Raw genomic sequence first — 23941 nt, forward strand, 5'->3', positions numbered from 1 at the left:
TCTTCACTGCATCCAGCTGAAATTCCAGGACATCAGAGGTTCGAGCAGGTCTGCTTAGCTTGCTTGATGAGTGGACACACCAAGGCTGTGTATTCTGCAAGATACAATTCTCAAAACAAGATAATTTTTTGTTTGAATTCTGGAATCTAGTCCTCTGGCAGCCTGCCTCTCTCATGTCTAATCCGTATAATTCTGGGAGTTTCTATGAGGGTGTGCTCCCACCATCCTCCCATTCCCCCTCCCTGCTCTCGAATTCCCCAACACTAGGGAATCCAAACTTTCAGGCACCAAGGCCCTCCACTTCCACTGATGCTTGGCAAGACCATCCTCAACTACCTATACAGGTGGAGCCATGAGTCTCTCCCTTTTTGTTCTTGGGCTGGAGATTTTAGAATGGCTACTACAGTTTTTTCTTAGGACCATTTGCTTGAAAAATTGTTTTCCAGCTTTTTACTCTAAGGTAAAGTCTGTCTTTGTCACTGACGTGGGTTTCCTGTATGCCGCAAAATGCTGGGTCCTGTTTACATATCCAGTCCATTAGCCTATGTCTTTTAATTGGGGAATTGAGTCCATTGATGTTAAGAGATATTAAGGAACAGTGATTGTTGCTTCCTGTTATTTTTGTTATTAGAGATGGAATTATCTTTGTGTGGCTATCTTCTTTTGGATTTGTTGGAAGAGGATTACTTTCTTGCTCTTTCTAGGGTATAATTTCCCTTTTTGTATTGGAGCTTTCCTGCTATTATCCTTTGTAATGCTGGGTTTGTGGAAAGATATTGTGTAAATTTGGTTTTGTCATGGAATATCTTAGTTTCTCCATCTATGGTAATTGAGAGTTTTGCTGGGTATAGTAGCCTGGGCTGGCATTTGTGATCTCTTAGGGTCTGCATGACATCTGTCCAGCATCTTCTAGCTTTTATAGTATCTGGTGAGAAGTCTGATGTAATGCTGATATGTCTGCCTTTATATGTTACTTGGCCTTTTTCTCTTACTGCATTTAATATTCTTTCTTTGTTTTGTGCACTTGGTGTTTTGATTATTATGTGACTGGAGGTATTTCTTTTCTGGTCTAGTCTATTTGGCCTTTTATTGGCTTCTTGTATGTTAATGGGCATCTCGTTCTTTAGATTAGGGACATTTTCTTCTATAATTTTGTTCAGGATATTTACTGGCCCTTTAAGTTGGGAATCTTCACTCTCATCTATACCTATTATCCTTAGGTTTGGTCTTCTCATTGTGTCCAGAATTTCCTGGATGTTTTGTATTAAAAACTTTACATTTTGTGTTTTCTTTGACAGTCGTGTCAATATTTTCTATGGTATCTTCTGCACCTGAGATTCTCTCTTCTATCTCTTGTATTCTGTTGGTGATGCTTGCGTCTGTGACTCCTGATTTCTTTCCTAGGTTTTATATCTCCAGGGTAGTCTCCCTTTGTGATTTCTTGATTGTTTCTACTTCCATTTTTGTGTCCTGGATGGTTTTGTTCAATTCCTTCACCTGTTTGTGTGTTGTCTTGTAATTCTTTAAGGGATTTTTGTGTTTCCTCTTTAAGGGCTTCTACTTGTTTACCTGTGTTTTCCTTAAATGCTTTGAGAGTGTTATTGATGTCCTTCTTAAAGTCCTCTATTATCATCATTAGAAGTGATTTAAAATCTGGATCTTGCTTTCCTAGTGATATGGGGAATTCAGGACTTTTTTGTGTGGGAGAACTAGGTTCTAATGATGCCAAGTACCCTGGGTTGCTGATGCTTATGTTCTTGCGCTTGCCTTTTGCTTCCTGGATCTCCTTAGTGCTACCTGCCCTGTCTCTGACTGGAGCCTGTCTTTTCTATTATCTTGGTTGTATCAGAACTGTGTGGGGTGGGTGTTACTACTAGGTTTAGAGCTGGGGCACAAGATCTTCTCAGTGCTCAGGCAAAGACAGGAAGGAACCAGTGCTCCATGCCAGGAGTGACTTCCTGGGTCCTAGTGGGTCCCAGTTACTCCCTGTTTGGGGCAGATTTTATTGTCTCCCTACCTAAGATATTGCCCAGGTTAGAGCTCCTGGGAGGCCAGCTTCCTCTGGGTTCTGTGAGATTGGGGCCGGTGAGGGCCAGCGGTTTTGATAAACTAACTTAAAAAATATCCTACTAGATTTGGATTTTATGAGAAAGTATGCAGGTGAGCATAGAAGTAGGTTGAGAAATCCAACTAAAATATGGCAATGTAGATAATTATTTGTCATGCGATCATAGCGCCATTGCTGAGTCTGGCAAGATGAGGGACTTTTGTAAGGCAAGCATCATTTTATTACCTTTGACAAATAATAACAATTTTGTAGTAGGAGCTATTTAATATTGGGTTAAATTTATGTATGCTTTGAACTGTGAAGCTATGAATATCTGCAATATTTAACAGTGATAAAATAGGATCTTCTCCAAGATTAACATTGGCCATGAAATACTACTAAGCAATTTTGATTACAAATCACTTGGTTTTAGTCTTTGTGTTCTTACCAGATAGGTAAATGGTTAAATATACTGTACTCATATTACAGCTTTCTTTTCATAAAGAATATTGTTTCTTCATATTGCTTGTAAAACTTCGGCATAATTAGAAGTTATTCCAGAATTTAATATATGCTGGTTTTGATTCTGCTCGTTATGGTTTATAAGCTATGCTTACCTTGCCTATATGCAATCTAAAAATGAGTTGACATCATGCTTTTAATTATAGTAAATTAAGTTGTTTCATAATTTCTGCAGTATGATGCCTGTAATATTAATCAGACTGAATCATCACATTACATAAAGTTAATCATTAAAATGATTATCATTATTGCATGCTGTAGTGAACTATTTTTATTTTACTTAACTTCAACCACATATCTTTCCTAAATATGGAAGTGAAAATCAAAGCCAAGAATTTTTTTTAACTTTTCAAATACTTTCTGAAAAGAAGGTGACAAACTGACTTGTTGAACCTAAATCTTTAACAGTGAAAAATGGGTGCTGCTTACTATTGCCTTCCCCAAGTAATTATTAGTGAATTAGAATGATAGAAGTTCCCGTGTTTGTTGGATGAAACAGTTGTCCTGTGTAAGAACATGGTGATTGCTTAAATATGAAATGTCCTATACTGTCTCATGTGGTAAACACTTGCTCCTTAGCAAGCATTTGCTATTTAAAGAGGTTGTGTGAACATTTGCAGATAAGTCTAGCTTAATAATATGGATGACTGTGATTCAGTCCTGGGAATTTTTTTTTTTTCCCTTGGACACACTTCTGTCTCTCTGTGTCTGTTTTGCTGTGTCTCTAACTCCTTCCTTCCCAATCTTCCTCCTGATCACAGTCAGTTGAGAAACTTCTACTTGAAACCTACCAAACATGGATTGAACAGACCTAAAAGGATGAGATAAAATAAGACTTCCATCACATAAAATATCCTCTCAAGATTTTTTAACATAACAATGAGAAAGCTAACTAATACTATACTATTAAAAATATAAATAGGGCCCAGCAGTGGTGGTGCATGCCTTTAATCCCAGCCCTTGGGAGGTAGAGGCAGGCAGATTTCTGAGTTCAAAGCCAGCCTGGTCTACAGAGTGAGTTCCAGGACAGCCAGGGCTACTCAGAGAAACCTTGTCTTTAAAAAACAAAGCAAAAAAAAAAAAATGTAAATAGGTGGTATGCCATGACAGCTGTACTTTTATACCAAATTCTCATACTTACTGATTATTAATGATCACCAACAAACTTAAAGTATGAAGACCTAGTTACTGACATTTGTGAATTACCTAGCTTAGAAAGTTGCCTTTTACAAAATACCAAAATATTAAGAATATTCACATAGCTAGACAATTGATTGATCACATCCATCATATTCTGATGGTAACTGAGAACAAAAAAATTACTCTTTTATTTGTTTTATTTTCCACTCTGAAAGATAAGATTATGGTCAGGTAGCTTATCTTCTCTGTATCCATCTGGTTGTAATGGGAAAAATTTTAAAGCCATTCAACAAAACTAAAACTAGCTAGTTTAATTTCATTACTTTCAATATCTCCTAGGCTGTTTTAGTCATTTATCACTCATTCTGGAAAAAAATTGAAATCTGTTTTGTGCTGGTGCTTTGAACAGAAATAGATAGGATGGTACCCTATCTTGATGTTCTTGAATGTGACATATTTGCTGGCATTCATCTGAAAGTTTGCTTGTTTGACATTATCAGTCATTGAGTGTTTGAGTATGACTCTTTGACATGTAAGATTGAAATTGTAATCATATATTCTTTATGTAACTAAGGAGCTTTGTGGAATAGTTTACTATTTGTTATGTAAAGTTAAACACTGTTTTACTTTTCTACTTGAGATAAACTAGCCTTTGTATCTTTATTCTACATTGGTAAACCTGCTTCATTCTTAATTTAGCTTTTATCTAGATTTTGTAAATCTCTATTAATTTGTTTATGGGTCTGGGTTCATGAACTTATTCCTTGGTTCCTGACTTTTGTAGGTATAAGGCAATTCTTCATTTATTTTGACAGGGAGGCTTGACTCTCTTCTCTGAGGAAACTCTCTATCACTCTAACTTTCTAATCTCTGGCTATGTCATTTCCTATTATATTTGTATTGGCAAGTCTCAGTAACAGGAAGCACAGTTTTACTGAGTGGGGAGCAGAGGAAGACTAGAGAGAGTAAAGTCTCAAGTGAATGTGTATTGTTGACTTGAGTCAGCCATGCCAAGGACTTAAGAGCCTCATACCAATGGAAAAATGGCAAAGCCTTCACCACAGGGTCAGCCTCAAAAAAAATTTCAAAGCCTTCCCTAGTCCATGTGTGAATGTTGATAGTGTATAAAGAAAATGTCTACTAAAGCTCTCTCACCCTGGATATACATGGTCTGAGAACTGTGCCCCTATAAAGACTGCTTCTGTTGAGCTTAGCTAAATCCATGCAGATGCAGCATGACTATTTCACACATTGTGGAGTACACAGGTTCTCCATGCAAAACATAAGATCATGCCCAAGTCACTGTCAGCCAAATTAGAGTATGACCTAAGTAAGCTCTGCCATGCTTTAATATATGTTTTTTTATATGATCTCTCTCTTCTCCAAAAGGGGAACTAAACATACATATTTATAGCATGGATGTAGAATGCTTATAACCTGAAGTGTTTCAGACTTTGGATTTTTAAAAACAAAAATAAAATATTTGCAGAGGCATAATGACCTATTCTGGAGGTGCAACCCAAATAAGAACATTCCCACCATTTATATTTAGCATTCAGTTACACATATATCATGAAGAAAATTTTAAAGATCACTTTTGTATGTGTACATTTTCACTGTAATCCACTGAATGAGAATAGGAGGGAATTTTTCATTAGTGATATAATCTTAAAAAAATCAAACCATATTGGATTTTTCAGTATTTTGATTTTACATATTCAGATTAGGCGCCCAAGCTGCACGCATTTTAGACAGGGTAAGGCTGCTATGAAGTAGAGTTCCTGAGGCTGGATGTTTGGTCTGTAAAACTAAGAGAACAAGTTGTGTTGTGTTTGCCTTTTATACTACAACAGGAAGAAAAGAGTGGTTTTAACCAATGTTTTGTAATAACTAATATATAGCTGTTGTAAACTATCTTCAATGGGAAGATAAAATGTTATGGGTAAAGTATTGAATAAAATATCAAATACCGTTATTTATTATCATCAGGCATACCTAATAAGGAGTGAAATTAGGCTGTCTAGATGGCTTGGCAGATAAAGACATGTGATACCAAATTTGATGCCCAGAATTTGATACTCAGGACTCACATGGTGGAAGGAGACAAATAACTCGGTTTTCTTTGGACCTCCACACGCATGCTCACCCACATGTGTACTCACCCACAATACACATTCACACAAAATGAAATGATTATAAGTGTAATTTTGCGAAATTATATTTTGGGAAATGTGAAAGAATTCCCATATGCCATATTCCTAAATTATTAAAAGAATATTTTACCTGATGTATAAGTTTGCATGTCCAACATCTCATGACCCTAATATTTTCTTTTTTCTTAACATAACAAATCTAATGATCTCAATATCCTTCTGCCCAAGAAAATATGAAGACATTCCTGATAAGTACCTATGGTCAGATAATATTTTGTTTGTTTCTATTGATAATTTTCCTCATGTATATAAAATGAGTGATAGTAAATAATTGTATTTAATAGCAAAATAACTGCTGCATGAGATATAACTTATGGGCACCACCCCATAGGCTAATTATATCAAACATCTCTACATATTTGAAATAGGAATTCAGAATACTCTGGTAGAAAGGAATTTTTATGAATGTGTTATGTCATCTTATGAAGTATTATGTGATATTTCTCTGGACACAGTAAAGTAGGGGTCAGGGAGCTAAATATCGTTAGCAAACTGTCAACCCTGTCATATTATAGAATTAGGATGAAATAGGATATGGATGCACACATGAAAGGCCATGAGAGAACATAGAAAGCATGTTGCCATACTCCAGGGAAATTCCTATTTCTTGGTATGGTCTTGAAATAAAACAGACATGCTCAAGCTCTACTGTACACCTTTAGCTTCTACAAGTGTGTTTTATTTCATTTGGTTGATGGTTGCCTTACACTGATCTCCTTTGTCCTGGTATGGCATCTTATTGTGAGGAGACACCTACCTTGAAATTTTTCCAGCTTTCTGGGTTGAACTGTAGCCCAGAGGATGATGACAGAACCTGACTGTTGAGGCTGCCTATGACAGCAACTATGGACCCATCAAACTAAGGCACAAAGGAGGTTCATCCTGAGATAACATTTAAAAGAATTCACTTGGACATTTCTGATTTTTGATTCTTTTCCCATCTTTACAAAGAATACGGTCAGAGAGAAAGTGGAGTTTCCATGATCTTGGTTTCCTCACATGCTGGGTGAGCCATGCATGCCTTAGAATATATAGATCAATTGGAAAATGAAAACATAAAAGTCATGTTATAGTCTCAGCAGGAATGAGAACATAGTTTGTTTGCAGTCATAACTTGTGTTTTGGGTTCTCTGAATCATCCATAAGAGAAATATGAGAAAAATCTTAAGTGTTTTTGTTTGTATTTGTTCCTTTTTCTAGCAATATCTAATATTCTTTCCAAATTTAGCAGCAACTTCACTAACTACCTTAAGAGACTGTATATACAAATATATGCAAACTGTCAATAGACAAGTAATATTGGAAAGAAAACACATGTTTTAAATTAATCCACCAGGCATAATCTGCAAGACCAGTAGCATAATTCTGTATTTTACTTACGCCCTTCCCATAAAGTAGGACAATTATAAATAAACATGCTGCATTGACTTATTCAACCTGTGAACATTTTACAATGCTGTTCACTCGAGTATGTCAGTATGATTAAAAGTTAATATCACCCCTCCTTCTTGGATTGCCATAAGCTCGTTTTTTGTGCTACATAATGCAACTGTCAAATAGAGAAACAAAAAACATATCTTACATTCAAAGATTTTAAAATTATGATCATTTAAGAGATGCTTTGCCTCATAGAAATTATACGTCACATAGTAAAAGCTCATCTGGCTTCCACAGGGTTGTGAAATTCTCTACAATGGCACATTTTCTACTATTTTGTTTTCTGTGAGACACTCAGCACACCAATTCTGATTATATTCTCCAATGCCTGGGTATCATCTGAAACAAAAGGTAGAAGATAATAGGATAAGTCATATGAACATTTCGTGTGAATGGGCAACCTATATAAGCATAAAATAACACAATTCCCAATTAGTGATAGAATGGATTACAGATGAGAAGGGGATTTCCAGGAGGTTTGTGCTTGTGTCTCTCTGATGTTTCACTGATGATGCTCATGACTGTGCTGTTATAAAGAGAAGAATGAATTATTTTCACCCAGATTCTCCAAGCTTCTCTAGCTTTCCTACCTTCTATTCTAGGTATTTGCTCCCACAGATTAGCTCACCCACTTTATTGTGGTTTTTCTAGATCAGTAATATGCAGCTAGTTAGTAAAAATGTTTGTTTAAAATAATTATAGAAAGTATAAAAAGAAGTTATTTTGTAAAAGTAAAGGTGTTAGGAGCACAGATTGCCACACTTGAGAACCTTACACATCACCCACTATAGGCCATTTAATAAATAAGAATTGAGAAAAGCACCCCCCCCTTTTCCCCCTTGTAATGCTGTAAATTGAACACAGGGCTGTATGCATGCTGTCTAAGGACCCTGCCACAGAGCAATTTCCACAGCTGGAACTAACTTTTAGTTTCTTTGTTGCATTTTAAAATCAATACAAACCTCCCTCCCCCATCAAGCAGATAATGCCTAAAATTCATATATGGTGGAAAAGCAATATATATATATATATATATATATATATATATATATATATATTTCACATAAATTTAAAATATAACCACTTACAATTTAAAATTGAGTTGAAAATCAACTGCTATGTAGGATAGTCAACGTTTCTCAAGTTGTATTTACTTTTTCTTTTATTTTAGATGGAGCTCGCTAAGGAAGAGAAATGTGAATTTTTGCCTTTCCTTTCACCACGGAAGGTTATAGTCAAAGATGGAAAGATTGTGGGAATGCAATTTGTTCGAACTGAGCAAGATGAAACCGGAAACTGGGTCGAAGATGAAGAGCAGATAGTGCGCTTGAAGGCTGATGTGGTTATTAGCGCCTTTGGGTCTGTCCTGGATGATCCCAAAGGTAAGGCATTCCTGGGAAGCACGTGTGATGTTGTGGGTGTTGTTTTATGGCTCTAATAGTTCCTAGCTTTCAGCCATTTTTTCCATCTTGATATTAATATCCCTTTGTTTGTAAGTACTGCAAGAGATTTTGCTTCAAAAGGATTAAAAGTGCTATTACCAAATATATAAACTTAATTTAATATGAGAAGAATTGAAAAGAATGTGAAATTTTATTTTAAGCTAATATCCAAAATACATATTCTATGTTATAATAATGTTTGCCTTGTTTCCTATAAAAGAAGGGCCTTTCTTCATTTAGATTAGAATAAAAAGATATGGCTGAAAATCAGAACAGTCAATCTTAAATAATGCAGAAAAATTAGAATACAATGAAAAGCAGTAACTTAGAATCTGTATTTACTATAAATCCAATAACAAACCATCTCTCTGAACTTGGGACATCAACATTATGTTTTAGAAGTCCAAACTCCTGTTATTTCACCTGACTGGCCTAACTGCACATGCTAAGGAATCAAATGCTTAGATATACCATAGGAGAGGCAATGTTTTATATAACCTTTCAACATCCTAGTCATAACTGAGAGACTGCCTTGTGTTACAGTCCTCCCACTCTAGTATCATTGAAAATGAAAGCTACAATACCAAGACACCTGCATTTTGCAAATCTTTACCTTTCAATTCACACCGTTGAGATGACAATTATCACTTTTATTTTCCGAAAGAGAAATAAAAGGCTTTTCTGCTGTTCAGACAACCACTAAGAACAATAATAACAGAAAATCCAAACCTGACACTTCTGCCTGGAATGCCTACTCTATCCAAGGGAAAATTACACATGTGTCTGATAGACGAAAGATGAAGGCATGCAAATGTACATTTTTAATCAACAGAAGATAGGTAAAGATTCAGCAGTCTTCAGGGCATAATTTTTTTCTGCAGAACATACAACATCTTGGTATTTAGGAATATCCAGATGTTTAATGTCATCAAGATAAATGTTTTCAAATGGCTGGATGATGGTCTGTATTTGTCACTTTTCATCCAGATGGGTACATAAGTGCAGACATTGTTGACAATGAGCTTTGTGTATTCACTAACGGAGTTTATAAAGAAAAAAAGTGTGTAAATTATACTCAGTTATCTAAAACATACTGTTCTCTGCAAAACAGTAAGATACCAATGATGTTTAAGTAGCAATTCTACTTACAAGTCATCTATCAAAATAATTTAGTCACGTTCAAATAATTTATAGTTGACAACTGGCAGCCTAATATTTTTAAGAGTATTGATTTCTAATCAAGACAGAATATCCTGTGGTTCAGATCACAGCCAGTAGATTTGTTTTAAACATGGACTTTTTAAAGGTTTAGTGTGTGTGTGTGTGTGTGTGTGTGTGTGTGTGTGTGTGTGTGTGTGTGTTTGTGTGTGTGTGTGTGTGTTTTGTTAGTGGATTTGCTGTTGTTATTGTTTTGTTGCTGATAATGATGTTATTCTTTCTGTTAGTGGTGGTGTGGTTGTTGTTTGCGGTAGCCTCTTGACATTCCTGGGTTTGAACTTGGAGTCCTCCAGGCTTACACTCATGAATGCCGCGATTACAGGCAAGCACTATCAGACCAAGTTCTTTTATGAAAGTATGTCTGTATTTATGTAAATGTCCTTTAAGAGTAAGAGATCTAGTTTAATACTTCGCTTTGAGTTTATGAAGTAGAAGAAGAATTTGATAGGTTTAATTTTAGAATTTCGTGTGTATGTCAAAATCTGTACATTTTGTTTCCTGTGTCTGTCTCTTGTGATATTTCCCATGGATTTTTCCCCATGGCCATTAAAGAAACCAAGGAAATCGTGGTGCTTGACTGGAGTGTATTTTCCCTATCTTGATTTGACACAGAATACAATGTTTGGAAATCATATAGGGTGTGATATATCTTGTATTGTACTAAGGAGTCTTGGGGTTTACATGGACAAACTGTTAGTTTCCACGTGAGTCACATCTCTTATAGCTGTGTAGTTGAACAGCATCCAGTCCTCATTCCTGTTACCAGTGGGCAGGGCCTAGACTAGAAGTTTCCAGATTATTGATGGTATATTTACATAATTGAAATAAAGGCACACAGAGACCTCAAAGTAGCAAGAAACCTTAATCTAAGTTATAGTTTAGACCTTACTCTGTAAGGAAGCAGAAGGGACATATATATGAGAAATTACTCACAGGTTTTGATAGTTGTTTGTGCTTCCATTTATAAGATAGAAGAGGTGGAGGAAAAGTAGGTCCTTAGGGGCTTAGCATAGGTTGTTTTCTGTTTTAATTGATTGGCTTGGATTCTGTAAGATTTATTCTCTATTGAGATTTTTTTACTATAATTCATCTGATTCTAATAATATATATACTGAGTATTCATACGCTGATAAACAGAGGCTTCTAAAAGTTCATGCAGAGGATACAGTTTACCTTACTTCATATGTACCCACACCCAGTCCTGGCCACACTGGTCTGTTGTAGTTCCTGGATATGTTCTAGAACATGCTTGAATGGAAATGAGGTATCACCATAAGCTTTCCAAATAGTCCATTGTTTGAAGTTGGGCAGACAGTAAAGCTCAACACTGGTTGCTAGATGCTTGATTTGGAGAGCCATGAGTGTGCACAGTTTATGCATCTGAGAATTCTAAATCGCCAGCTGCATTGATAAGAGGTTATATCTATACTCCAAGCCAAATAAATTGCCATGGCTGGCTAAGGTATTTAGTTTGTTTGTCCCATTACTATTCACTGCTTTCAATCCCATTTAGCAGTCATAGAAAACACGTTAAACTTGATAAAGGCTTTATTAGGACTTGACCAGGAAGATTTTTTAAATAAATTTAATGTAAGAAAATTTTCACATGCACATACATATTCTTTGTATACTGAAAGCAAGTTACTAGAAGAAACCTGTGAATTTGGAAAAGAAAATATTATTCCCCTTTTCTACCTCAGAGCTTGTTCCATTAAAATTTGGCATATGATTCTCATAGGATTATCATGTATATGATACATATTTTAATGTATTCATCAATAACTGTGCTTCCAAATGCTAGGCTCTCCTGTCACTTATCCTCCCTTCTTCTTTCCACATTTATTTTGCATAGACTCAGTAGGTAGCATGCAAACACAAGAACATTCTTTCACACCTTGTTCAGCTTTCTCCATTTGACAATGTTAAATATTTCTGTTTGAAATGCTCTCCTCCAAGTCACTTAACCTTCCTAACATTCATCCCTTCACCTATCAAAACAACAACAAAACCAAGCATAATAAAACCCCCCTCTGCCTACCTTGCAGAAAGACTGTCAGAAATAAAATGAATTAATGGGAAAGTGTCTTGCAAACGAAACTATAAACAGACTGTTACCGTTTATGTCATTCTTAGTTCTTGTGGGGTTTTTTTTTGGTTATTTGTAAGCCTGTCACTGACTTACTTCTTCTTCTTGTTGTTATTTTATAGTACTTTCCAAGGACCAGGGATTGCAAGTTAATTGAATAGACAGCTCTCAAAAGGAAAAATATTAGTGAACAATTAAAAATAAATCTTTACTATGCTTAGCCATTAAAAAATGCAAATTATAACTATGTTGAAATCCTTTTACGCCCAAGCCAGAATAGCTACCATCAAGAAAAACAGAAAACAACAGATGCTGGCTAGAATATAGGGAAAAAAGAACCCTATATACTACTCCTGCAAATATAAACTGGTAGAGTCACTATGGAAACCAACATGGAAGTTTCTGGGAAACTAAAAGTACCACAGCATCCAGCTACCCCATTCCAGGATATGTGCCAACAAGAGTCTGTATCAGCGAACCATTGATATATGTGCCCATCTATGTCCATCCCTGTGATATTCACAATAGCTAGGATCTGAAACGAACTTACCCATCCTACAATAGATGAATGGACACACACAGAGAAAGGTAGAATTTCAAGGTGTTAAATATAAGTATTTAAATATATATAAGTATATAAATATAATAAATATACATATATAAATATAATATCAGCCAAATCTGATAATTGTGAAGTGTATATGTTGCCGGTGAATTTTAATCCATAGAAAGAACCCTTTACCAGGTTCACATTTCATTTTCCCATTGTGACACTAAAGTCAGCCTTGTATTCACATATTCAGCAAACAGAAAGACACATTTTATAGTTCTCTGGATATACTTTACACGGAAATCAATGTGGTCCAGGCCGTGGCCTCTGCACATCTTCCCTGTCCCAAGCTATCAACAGCCATCCTCTCATTCTTCCTGAATGCCTACTTGTATGAGATATGTATCCACTGCTCTTCCTATTCACACAATAGTAATAATAACTCCAATGACAATCCAAGGAGCATTTTTGTTCTTTGAAATTACAATTGCAACTGACATATTAGTACCCCACATATATGCACAAATAGATCTATGCATTTGCATTGAACTAACCACTCAGGGATATAAATTTTATTAAAACCATTTTTGATTTCTGAGATTCAAGTCAGTTTGCTTTATTGTCCTGAGAAAAGGTAAACAATAGATTTATTCTCTGACAATAAGTTTTCTTTTCTTTTTGGCATAAATTATTGCACTCATTATAATTCAGTGATTATTAGACTAGTTAGATCCTATCTAGTGTATTAGCTCAAATATGAGCTCCAGAGCCAGACTGCTCGTATGGAAACCTGGCTCCATCTCTTCTTGCTTCCTCTTAAAATGTTTTTTTGAACTTCCTAATCCTATGTGTAAGGAAGATGAATTGGTATTTACAACCTACTAACACTTTATAAAATAAGTGAAATAATATCTGTGAAACATCTATCTATACACAGAGTTATAGTATCTCATAAAATTAGATATGATTTTCATTGTACAACAAATAATATTTTAATGATTAAATCAGATTGTATTATGCATTTCTTATAAACTTTTTCCAGACACAAAAGCATCTAAAAATTAGAGTGTCATCAGTATTGTAGAGCCTCTGTCAACCTTCCGTGAAGCAGATGCTTTTAGATTTATGATTTTTTAAATGAGAAATATGTAATAATATGTAATATACTTTGTTGGGTTTGTTCATGGAAAAGTGATTCCTTGATTTAAAGGATTTGATATAACATTTTAAGATATTTTATTTTGAAATATGAAGTCTCGGAGTACTGGAACAAATTTTCTTTATGCAAGTTCTTAGATGCACAAATATCCATTTTGTATTTTCGAAAACCAGGTATTTGAAGAGCAAAGCAATTTACGTCACTTTGGTTTTTCCAACTAAAACCATATTTTATTAGTTTATATAATCTAAGGGGAAAGCTAGGTTTTGAGATGGAACAGAGAAGCACTTGTGAGGAAGGATATCAAACTCCTGAAAAGTATGAGGTGATGTGAGTTTAAGGATGCAAAGCTTGGAAAGAAAGGTAGCACAGAAGGTGGTGAGAGACTTATCTAGTTAGTACAGCTCAGGGAGCAAGGCCTTGGATCCCCTGCTCTGAGGAATGCAGCCAGGGAAGCTGACCTCCAAGGGAAGGAGTTTATACACAGCATCAAGGCCTACAGTTTCCGCTCATCTCAGCAGGAACTAGAGATAACAAGCACAATGCCCAGATCTTTCTGAATCTTTAATGCAGCCCTTAGAAACCAACTCCCTTGATGGCATTAATTGCAATTAGTTGCATATGGGAGTGTTTTGTGGGGGGAGGGAGAAGGAAGGTTTTTAAATCACTCATCGATCTATTAGAAGGCCCTCAGAAAGGTCTTTGAAGCCTTGTGGGAAAGTCAAGCTTTCTGTGGATACCAGCTTCAAATGTGGCGTTGATTTCCCCTCCTCCTCAGGGAGAAAAGGTGCAGGTCATGGCTTAATTGTATTTATTCTGACAGTCAGAATGAGAAATTGACAGGCAAGAAATGATGTGCCTGATATCTTAGCAAAGGGTATACTCTTTTCTTTTTTTTCAAATAGGTTCATCTTTTCTTTGTTGGGAGGAATTCTATAATATTATTTTCATGTCAGCTCAAGATGGGCCAGAAACCCAACAATCAGAGTTATTAGTATTTTAAATGACTTGAAATTAGTGTTTATTTTATTTTACAGCATATTAAAATATAATTTATTGAGTAATTCACCAATGGAAGTAGAACACTACGATTTTTTTACATACCACCATATTTGCTGTTTACTGGTGTTTTTATTATTATATTTAGTGTTCCAAATGGTAAAGCATCTTCTCCAGAAATTACTGATGGCACTGACAGGAAGTTTATTTGTCTATCAAGTCCTTTTGACTTCCAGGTTGCTTAAGTCTTCTTCTCCATTACAAAAGGCCAAAGAACAATAAGGGATGAAGTACCAAATTGAGAAGCTATCATCATTAGTCAAATCCGCTATATTATATTTACCTTTTAAAACTTCAAAAAGTACACATATTACTGGATTTTATTGCTGGGTAGGAAAATGTTTTTAGCTTTTGCAAAACTTTAGAGGAACTGACTTTCCAGTGGCTAATACAGGTAAGAGAATTTGCAATAAATGTGAGTAGGAAAGTGGTCAGAACAACCTCAATACTGGATATGTTATCTTAGAATCCCTTGTCTCGATGTTTTCCCATTTGTATTTTCAAAAGGACTAAAAGGGATCTCAGTGATGGTGACCTTTGGTTCTGTTGTTCCAGGTGATTGTTTGCTTAGTACATTCTGACAGCCTGCTATCTCAGACTCTGGGCCAGGTGGTGCTTGGGAGAAAGTGGGGAAGGCAAGGCAGCATGTGCACACTGTTCTTCCAGGAATGCAGTTCAATAAGAGAGAATCCCCACTGAGAATCAATGGATTTGGAAGGAGTTTAGAGTCCCAAGGAAGCACAGAGCAGACTGTGAGGGATCAAGAAAGCTTCTTGGAGGAAGTGGGTTAAAAGTTGAATCAGAATGATGTGTAGAAGTTTCCAGGTAGAAGGGAGGGGGAATGAAGGGAAGCCACAAGATTACTCAACGTGCTTAACACCACACTGTTAGATTAAGTAGTCATTTTAGACTCATTTTAAAAAGCTGTAAAGTATGCCTTTAGAGAGTTGTCAGCAGCCTACACATGTCATGCATGTTCTTATCTTTATAAATGAAGGTATAATTTTTCACTTTCATTAAAACTTTATTATTTTTTAGTTTTTTTACTAAGCAGCTGATTTTTCATCTCCTTGAAATGTACAATTGTTGAAGAACTGCTGTAAGTCCATCCATCCCTTTCATTTTCAGACATGGCTAAAGGAGAGTCTTTGTCTATCAACCTATTGATAGAAATTATCAGAGACATGTTGCTCCAAATATGATAATCAAATCTGCTGTGGGTTCTACAAATGAGTAGACATTTCTCTGTTACATGAACTATTACATACAAAAACATGGACTGTCAGACAACATTCTTGCAGTCAGGCAATGGGAAAAAAGTTAACCAGCTGAAACAAATGGAATGGTTATGTAAGGACAGAAGATGGGCAGGGATGACAGGAAATCTGGCTACAAATTCCTGTTGAGCCAAAGGAATAATAAGTCAAAGCATACTGAGCTATGGGTTTTGTTTGTTTGCTTGTTTGTCTTGGTAATTATATTTTAACCAACCTGGTAATAAATGGATTTAAAAACTTTATATATTAGAGATACCATTACCTTAAATAATATAGATGCTGCTGCTAGCTGCCAGTTCTGTCTCCTATCTGATTGCATTTTAAACTATATTATTTAAAACAGGAATTAAAATCCAAGGGGTAACCTTTGGTTGGTGATTCATGTACACAGGCAAGTGTGTGGGTTTTTTGGTTTTGTTGTTGTTGTTGTTGTTGTTGTTGTTGTTCTTTATTTTATTTTACATAGAGACTTCCTGAGTGAGATAAAATTATTTACTCAGGGTGTGATACAACAAACTAGAAGGAAGCTTCCATAGAAATATAAAGGATAATCTGTGCATACAGGCCAGTTCCCAAGCAACAGGGACAGAACTCAAAAGTACAGTAGATGGAGTCTTATTGTAGGTACTAATAATGTATTGCAATTTGAATTTTTTTTTTACTCTATTCAAAGAGGAGATGGAACCTAAGAAAACAGAGACTGGCTAAAAATAATCTTTTAGTATTTTTACAATAATTACACATAATTTGTCTTTCTGTCCATTTATTTGAGATAACTCTTTGCTATGTAATCCATGGTAGCATCAAACTTTCTTATGTGTAAATGTGTCTTTGGCTGTGGTTCCTTAGATGCCATCCAGTATATATATATGGATTTATTACTCTCCATGAACTCTCCAAGTTGGCAAGTCTGGCTTGACAGTGAGCCCTAGAGATCCACCTGTCTCTAACCACCCCAGTGCTGGGAGTATAGGCATGTACTGCCAAGAGTTATCCTTATTTATTTTTGGTTTTGTTTGTTGCTGTTGTTTTAAGACTCACTTTAGTTTATACATAATTCTTTGGGCTAGTTTTTTTTTTTTAATAGAACACATTTACATCATGTTGTAGTAAATATTTTAAAAGTAGCCACCAGTAAGCCTGCTATCTAAGCTTCAGCATTACTGCCTAGCTCAGCCACCATGTTGCATGGCCAGAGAGCACGTGTGCACTGCAGCTAGAAACCACCAGCCAGAAACACCAGCCCTGACACCCAAGAGATGCTAATGTGGGAGATGGCTCTGCCAGTCTTCCATGCTGTCTCTACAGGGCTGGGCATTGCCCAGACCATCCTGCCGTCTACACAGGCCCAGTAAAAAACAGTGAGACTCTAATGCTTAAATATTAAGGAGGCTTTATATATTTAGTCATGCTCAATAACAAGAAGCCCATACAATCAGAGGTGTAATCCAATACTCAACCTAGGTATACCAACTACCTTTGACTGCCAGAGACACGTGAACATCTGCCTCCATGTTCCCCTCTCTCTTGTCTCTCTCCCTCCCCTAGCTCTTCCTATTCCTTCTCCTTAACCTTCAAAACTCTGCCATATTCCCCCTTCCCACTTATGCCAATTTTCTGCTTTTTTTCCATCAAAGTTGAATTGTACTTCCCAAATTTTATTGGATGTGTGGCCTTCCGATCCAGCCCAGTTGACTTATCAAAGGCTATGCTTCTAATGAAAACTGATGCTTTCTCTCCCAGCAGCTAAATATTAGAGTTAAGCTAGGAGTGATTCCTTATGATCAGTTCCCCTTTTGGTGCTAAGATTTGGTCAAGTGTAGGCTGACACAAGTTTTATCCTTTATGCACTTGCCCTGTTTTATACAGAGACTATTTCCCTGTAGCCATCCCCCATCAGTGGCTCTTACACTGCTTTTCTTTTCAGATTCCAGGGATGGTGCTCATGTTCTAATGCTTACAAGAAAATCTCGTTACACACAGGGCTATCTGTCTTCCTAGTTCTTGGCCCTCAATATTTCAGTCCTTCTTATTCAGCCTCCAGAGTGCTAGTACTACCAAATGTTCCACCACATCTAGCCTCATTTGCCTGCTTTCTCACGGTCATATCTTATTTCTTAGGGTAGGGGCTATTATTCAGTGAATGGACTGCCAAATGAAAGTTATTACAGAAATTTCTTATCAAAGTATGAAAAATGAATATGGTAAAATTGATTTTGGAATTCTAACAGCATCTCTCCTGTCATACTATGACACTTGTATTTGGTGATGGCAAGTATCTTAAAGTCATGACAAGATTCTTTTATTGAATGGTACTATGCTTCCCACTTTTCAGAAGTATGATATCTCACACTACTATTTTATTTTATAATGCCTACTAATGCTAGCTGGTTGGCTCAGTGTTGAGAATAAACCCGTCCTAGTCTATTTGGTGCTGTGCCTTGATTTAATTATATTTTGGACAAGAAGTGCTCCCGAGAGACTAATAGGAAAACTGTATTCGTTTTCTTAAAAATTGCCTTTTTATCAGAAAGATTTTTTTCCTAGCTAGATTTATTATCTTCCTATTATAAATATTCCACACAGAGAGAAGATGGAGTGTAGAATTGCATGCCAGTACTGGCATTTCTGCAGAATAACCATTGAGCAGAATGGAGTCTTTGCACAGTTTTCCTTTAGAATTATTTTAAAGGGTAGAAGTGATGAGGAGGGAGGTCAAGCTGATAACACTGTTGAAAGTGATTTAGAATCAACATCACATCACTTACAACTGCCGTAGACATCCGTTTGAAGCACGGCATGATATTTCTGTAATTATTTTACTTCCTTTAATAACTGCATAGGAATAGGTTTGTTTCCCCAGTGAATCGCTCTGTTCAGAGGCTTTCCTTATCTTTATTTTCCAGGTTTCACTAGTACTTGATACCATATGCATTCTTACAGGGAGACAGTAGATAAATCAAATCAAAGTCATTTTCCATCAAATCAAAGATTACATATAAGAAGCAGAGCAGTGGTATGTAACAAGTTTTGTTAGGAGAAGGAGGCAGAAAATGGAAAAATAACGTAATTGTTTCAGAGAACTGAAATCATAAAATATACTTAACAGTAGTCAACATGTAGTGAATGTTAGAGAAGCCTTGAAACTTATTGACCAGGTGTTATGATATTTGGTTTTTTTTTAAATACTGTTCACCTATAGTGTAATAAAATGCTATTCTTTTAAATATAGAACAAAGTATGTTTATTCGTCAACAGTAATATAATTTAAAATTACAACATACATTAAAACAAACAAACAAAAGCAAATTTCTTAGCATTTGCAAATTTGTAGCTTGTTAAAGTTTGAGGTACAGGGACAATAAATAAGAAGTCACATAGTCTTGGATTTTTTAAAATTATATTTTAATGATACTTAATCCTAACAATTTTACCATGCTATAATGAGTAGATTAAATGTTTTTTTAAAGAATAAAATATACTAGGTTTATAGTACTTGCAGAGAACTGTATCTTATAAGAATATTCAATATTCAATGAAAATATAGTTTAAAAATAATTCTTGGAATAGAATAACAGCCTCTAATATAATCACAGATGACAGGCTCAGTTAAAGAACTTATTTTATACTGAAAATGAGAATATTATTACAATCACTATTTTTCCAAAATGTAAAACTACACTAAGTTATTGAGATAGGTAAAACCAAGATATAAAAGTTGGTAAAATTACAAAGTGACAAATGATATAGAGTATTTACTAATACTGTGGCTAATATATATTTTGTCAATAACTCTAGATTTATATTATTTGTACAGTGGATAATATATATTAAAGGAAATACTGATCTAAAGTAGGCTTCATATGAAATTGAATTAATGTGGACATTGATTTTCATGTACATTTTGAGTAACAGAAAAATCATGTTCAATTGTATTCAACATTTATTGCCACTTATATATGCTATGCAAGTCACATGCTATATTCTTATATTGCTGAGTAAAGCTCTGAATTAATTTCTTCAGCCATCCATGAGCCTCTTCCAAAGTCTTCAGTGAGTAATGGTACCATCACTTTCTTTTATTTCTATAGCAACAACAGTTGGAACATTGTCCTAGTTACTTTTCTCCTGCTGTAACTTACAGATGAAATAATTTACTAGGTTACACATTTATAGGGTGAGTCCATGACCATCATTTTGGGAAGTATGGCAAAAACAAGCAGGCATAAATCAGTAGTTGAGGGCTTCCATCTGATCCACAAGCAGTAGGTAGAGAGAACTGGGCAGAGAGAATAGGAACGATGTAGACTTCTGAAACCTCAAAACACTCCTCCAAGAAGGTCACAACCACTCCAACAAGGCCATATCTCCTAATGCTTACCAAACCATCCCACCAACTAAAGACTAAGCATACAAATATATGAGCCTATCAAGACAATTATTATTTAAACCATCACAAATAGATATAAAGCTCCTTAGTTTTTAAAGGGATATTTACTTATATAACCATCTATTTCCATATAAATAAGTAAGAGTGGAAAGCATATGGTAATATGTTTGATAAATATCTAGCATAAGCTCTCTGGCCTATAATTTTGCTTTAGTATTGCCCTGTTTCTTCCCCCCTATATTTAGATGTTGCTAGGCTCAGAATTTCCAGATCATCAGCATTGCTGTGTAACCCTCCAATTTCAGAATCCATGTACTGTCTCCTCTGACTATGAGATCATAACCAAATGCTGTAGTTTAATTTTGATGTTTTCTAATCTGACTTCCTACATTGCTGTGGGCTCTAACTCTCTGCTATTTCATTCTCTATTTAATAAGATTACTCCATCCTGTTAGGATCTCAGCTTTGAAGAAGTAAATACATCATCTCTGTATACTGGGTTGTGCAGCTAAAATGATGAGGAAAGTCATGGAGTTGTGATATTGCCAATAGGTAGAAAGTGGCTGGGGGAGAACCATCTAAACTGCTGGTATGACACACAGAGCAGAGAAATGGCTTCCTACTGGGAAAACCATACAAGAGTATGTCAGAGTAAATGGTGTTTGGAATACAGCCTAGTACTAGACAGAAGAAACAGAGTTATAAGAGTGATGTGACAGTGACACAGAGGAGTTGCATTGCTGCACACACTAATTCCTTTGCCTAGATTATAAAGTGTGTCATCAGAAATAATAAAGTAAGTGTTACAAAGTATGTGGTTGCAAATGTATAAAGTATTACCCAATGTTGGGTCAAGGCATCTGGATTCATTCCAGAGTTAGTGCATTCTAGTGACCTAAAAGTACAAGAAACACATGGATGGTCACTTCACACAAGTGAGGAACATTAAATTCAACATGCCTCCTTCTGGACTTTTCCTGTGATCTTCAGCTTTGTTCCTGGCCTCACTTATTCTCAATCATACTCAGAATATAATTACAAGTTCAGTTTGATGCTATTTTAACCAACAGTCCTTGGCACCATCTATGGAGAAATAAGTATCCATGGAAAGAATGGAAAAATAAATGAATAAAACAGCAAATAAATGTTTGGACCAAAAGACCAAATTAATTGATTCATTTAAAATTATTTTTAAAAGGAAATTCATAGTAAAGTCAGGCTGTGTGTCATGGAGCTCAGCAATCTGGCACTGTTTGTGTGATGCTGCACACTTTCATGTACACGAAAACCTGCGATTGGTCACTATGTTCCTTGTTTTACTTATGCAAGAAACTAGTGGATTTTATTTGTAGACAGAAATCTTTGTCATTCCATCGCTTGTTCCAAACCTGACTTTTGTTTCTTAGTTTAGGATACAATTCTTGTGATGAGAGCATAGGTCCTGACCATGCCTCTTTCTCACTGCTTCCCCCTTTCCTGGCACTCTCCTCCATCTCCATTCAAAGAACATCCCTTCTGAACGTCATGTTCTGTAGCCTAATGCTTTAACATTCCATATTCCCTCTTAGAATGTTGTGTTTCTGGTTTGTTTTTTTTTCCATCCGATTGGTTCATTCTTCTCATTCTCTAGCATTGATGTCATCTCCCTGAAGGTTTTCTTCAGCCCTCCATACAACTACTATCTAAAGCACGTATTCTACTTCTCACCACAAAATTCATCATCTAGAAATATTCTTTTCCATGCTGTGCTCTCTGTATCCTGTTTCTCCATACAAATGGTTTCTTACTTGCTTATTGTTTATTTCTGTCTTCTGCTGTGTATGGCCCAAAGGATTCATCACTTATCATTGCCTTATAATAGTATACACAGCAGTATGTAGATCAAAAGTATTAGACAATAAATATTTGCTAATTGCATAAATAAATACAAACCAATACCTTAATATTTTGTTGTTGTTGATGTTGTCATGTTGTCATTAAGCATTCAGTGACCTACAAACATCACTTTATGTCTTTGCCCCACTCCCTATTCTTAATACTTTTCATTGTGCATTTTGTTGCTAATATTTTACTGCTCATTGCACTCAAGATTAGCATATCTTGTGACCTACCTTGTATTTCCGTCTTTTATTTAACACTTGCTAAAACTAATTCATGTGGCTAAGAAATATTTTGGTTCTTCTCTAATGCAAATGAGACTTTCTGAATTTTAATACGGTCATTCTTGTGCCTGTTTCACATGCTTGACTTGATTTTTTCACCTACAGTTGCATCCATTTTTCCAAAAGTTTAGATATCCCATGACTATATCTAATACTCTAATATATATATATATATATATATATATATATATATATATATATATATATGTGTGTGTGTGTGTGTGTGTGTGTGTGTGTGTGTGTGTGTGTGTTCCTCCAGGTTCCCTATATATCTGTAATCTACATACTTAGCTAACTTTCTATTTGATTTCACATCTTAAAAATGAGATCTTGGTAATTTACCTGCCTAATGATATTACTGAGATCGCAACTATTTGATGGGACTCCAAAGAGATGGTAGGTGACTGACAACCTAAACCTAGCCACATGCTTATAAAAACACTTGATGGCAGTTTCCAATATCATCAGTGTAAGCACACTGGAATACAGCTTTGGTCAATACTAAAAATATTTTCCAACTTCATGAAAACTTACATTGTTCCTGTATAAGTGAGCTATATTTTGAATTGCACATTCACTAATGTAGAAAATTTGTTTAAGTGCAATTCTACTGTGTGTGTAAAATTTGCATTGATGTGTGCCTACTCACGATTGACAAGGGGGGGGGAAATCTGTAAGATGGATATCAAAAAATAACATTAATGAGCTGCTAAAGCTAAAATTACAGGAACTTATGAAATTGGTTAAACATAAAAACCATTAAACTGTTTACTGAAGCTTCACAGATATACTGCAGCTAATGAACATTTCTGCTATTTAAATAAGCCCAAATTGAACACACATTACATGGATACATAATTAGTCATGGCAGTCAAACACACATAGACTTACTTTTAAAGCTCTATTTAGGAAATCTTTTCCATTTGATTTATTTTGTTAATTAAAATATTTTCTTCAGCATTCACTTATATTTTAATAATACTGTTTTCACAAGTAGCATAATCTTCTCTTGGCTTTCTGTGTTTTTGTTTATGCTTTAAATGCAGCAAATGAGGATTTTATATTAGATAGTTTTCTTAACCCCTTTCTGTAATTGTTTATATCACTTGGTGGCATCATTCAGCATTTTAAAATTTTCTCTCACTGGGAATTACATGTGAAATATCTCAGCAGCCTATCGTTTTTCACTGTCTCATAATTATCAAGAAGTATTAAGCACCCAAATATGCATAGAATTAT

The 23941-nt window shown here is 35.4% G+C and overlaps 1 protein-coding gene across 3 annotated transcripts in view; it reads left to right on the top strand.

Annotated features, from left to right (window-relative positions):
• The window catches only part of Dpyd (dihydropyrimidine dehydrogenase), an 831933-nt gene that overhangs the window by 347153 nt on the left and 460839 nt on the right, over positions 1-23941 (top strand). For all 3 annotated transcript variants that reach the window (XM_034501414.2, XM_076933188.1, XM_076933187.1), the window contains one exon: positions 8531-8741. In XM_034501414.2, the coding sequence (XP_034357305.1) occupies positions 8531-8741 (211 nt within the window). The remainder of the gene's footprint in view (positions 1-8530; positions 8742-23941) is intronic.

Source organism: Arvicanthis niloticus, chromosome 4, assembly GCF_011762505.2.
Source record: "Arvicanthis niloticus isolate mArvNil1 chromosome 4, mArvNil1.pat.X, whole genome shotgun sequence".
NCBI lineage: Eukaryota > Metazoa > Chordata > Mammalia > Rodentia > Muridae > Arvicanthis > Arvicanthis niloticus.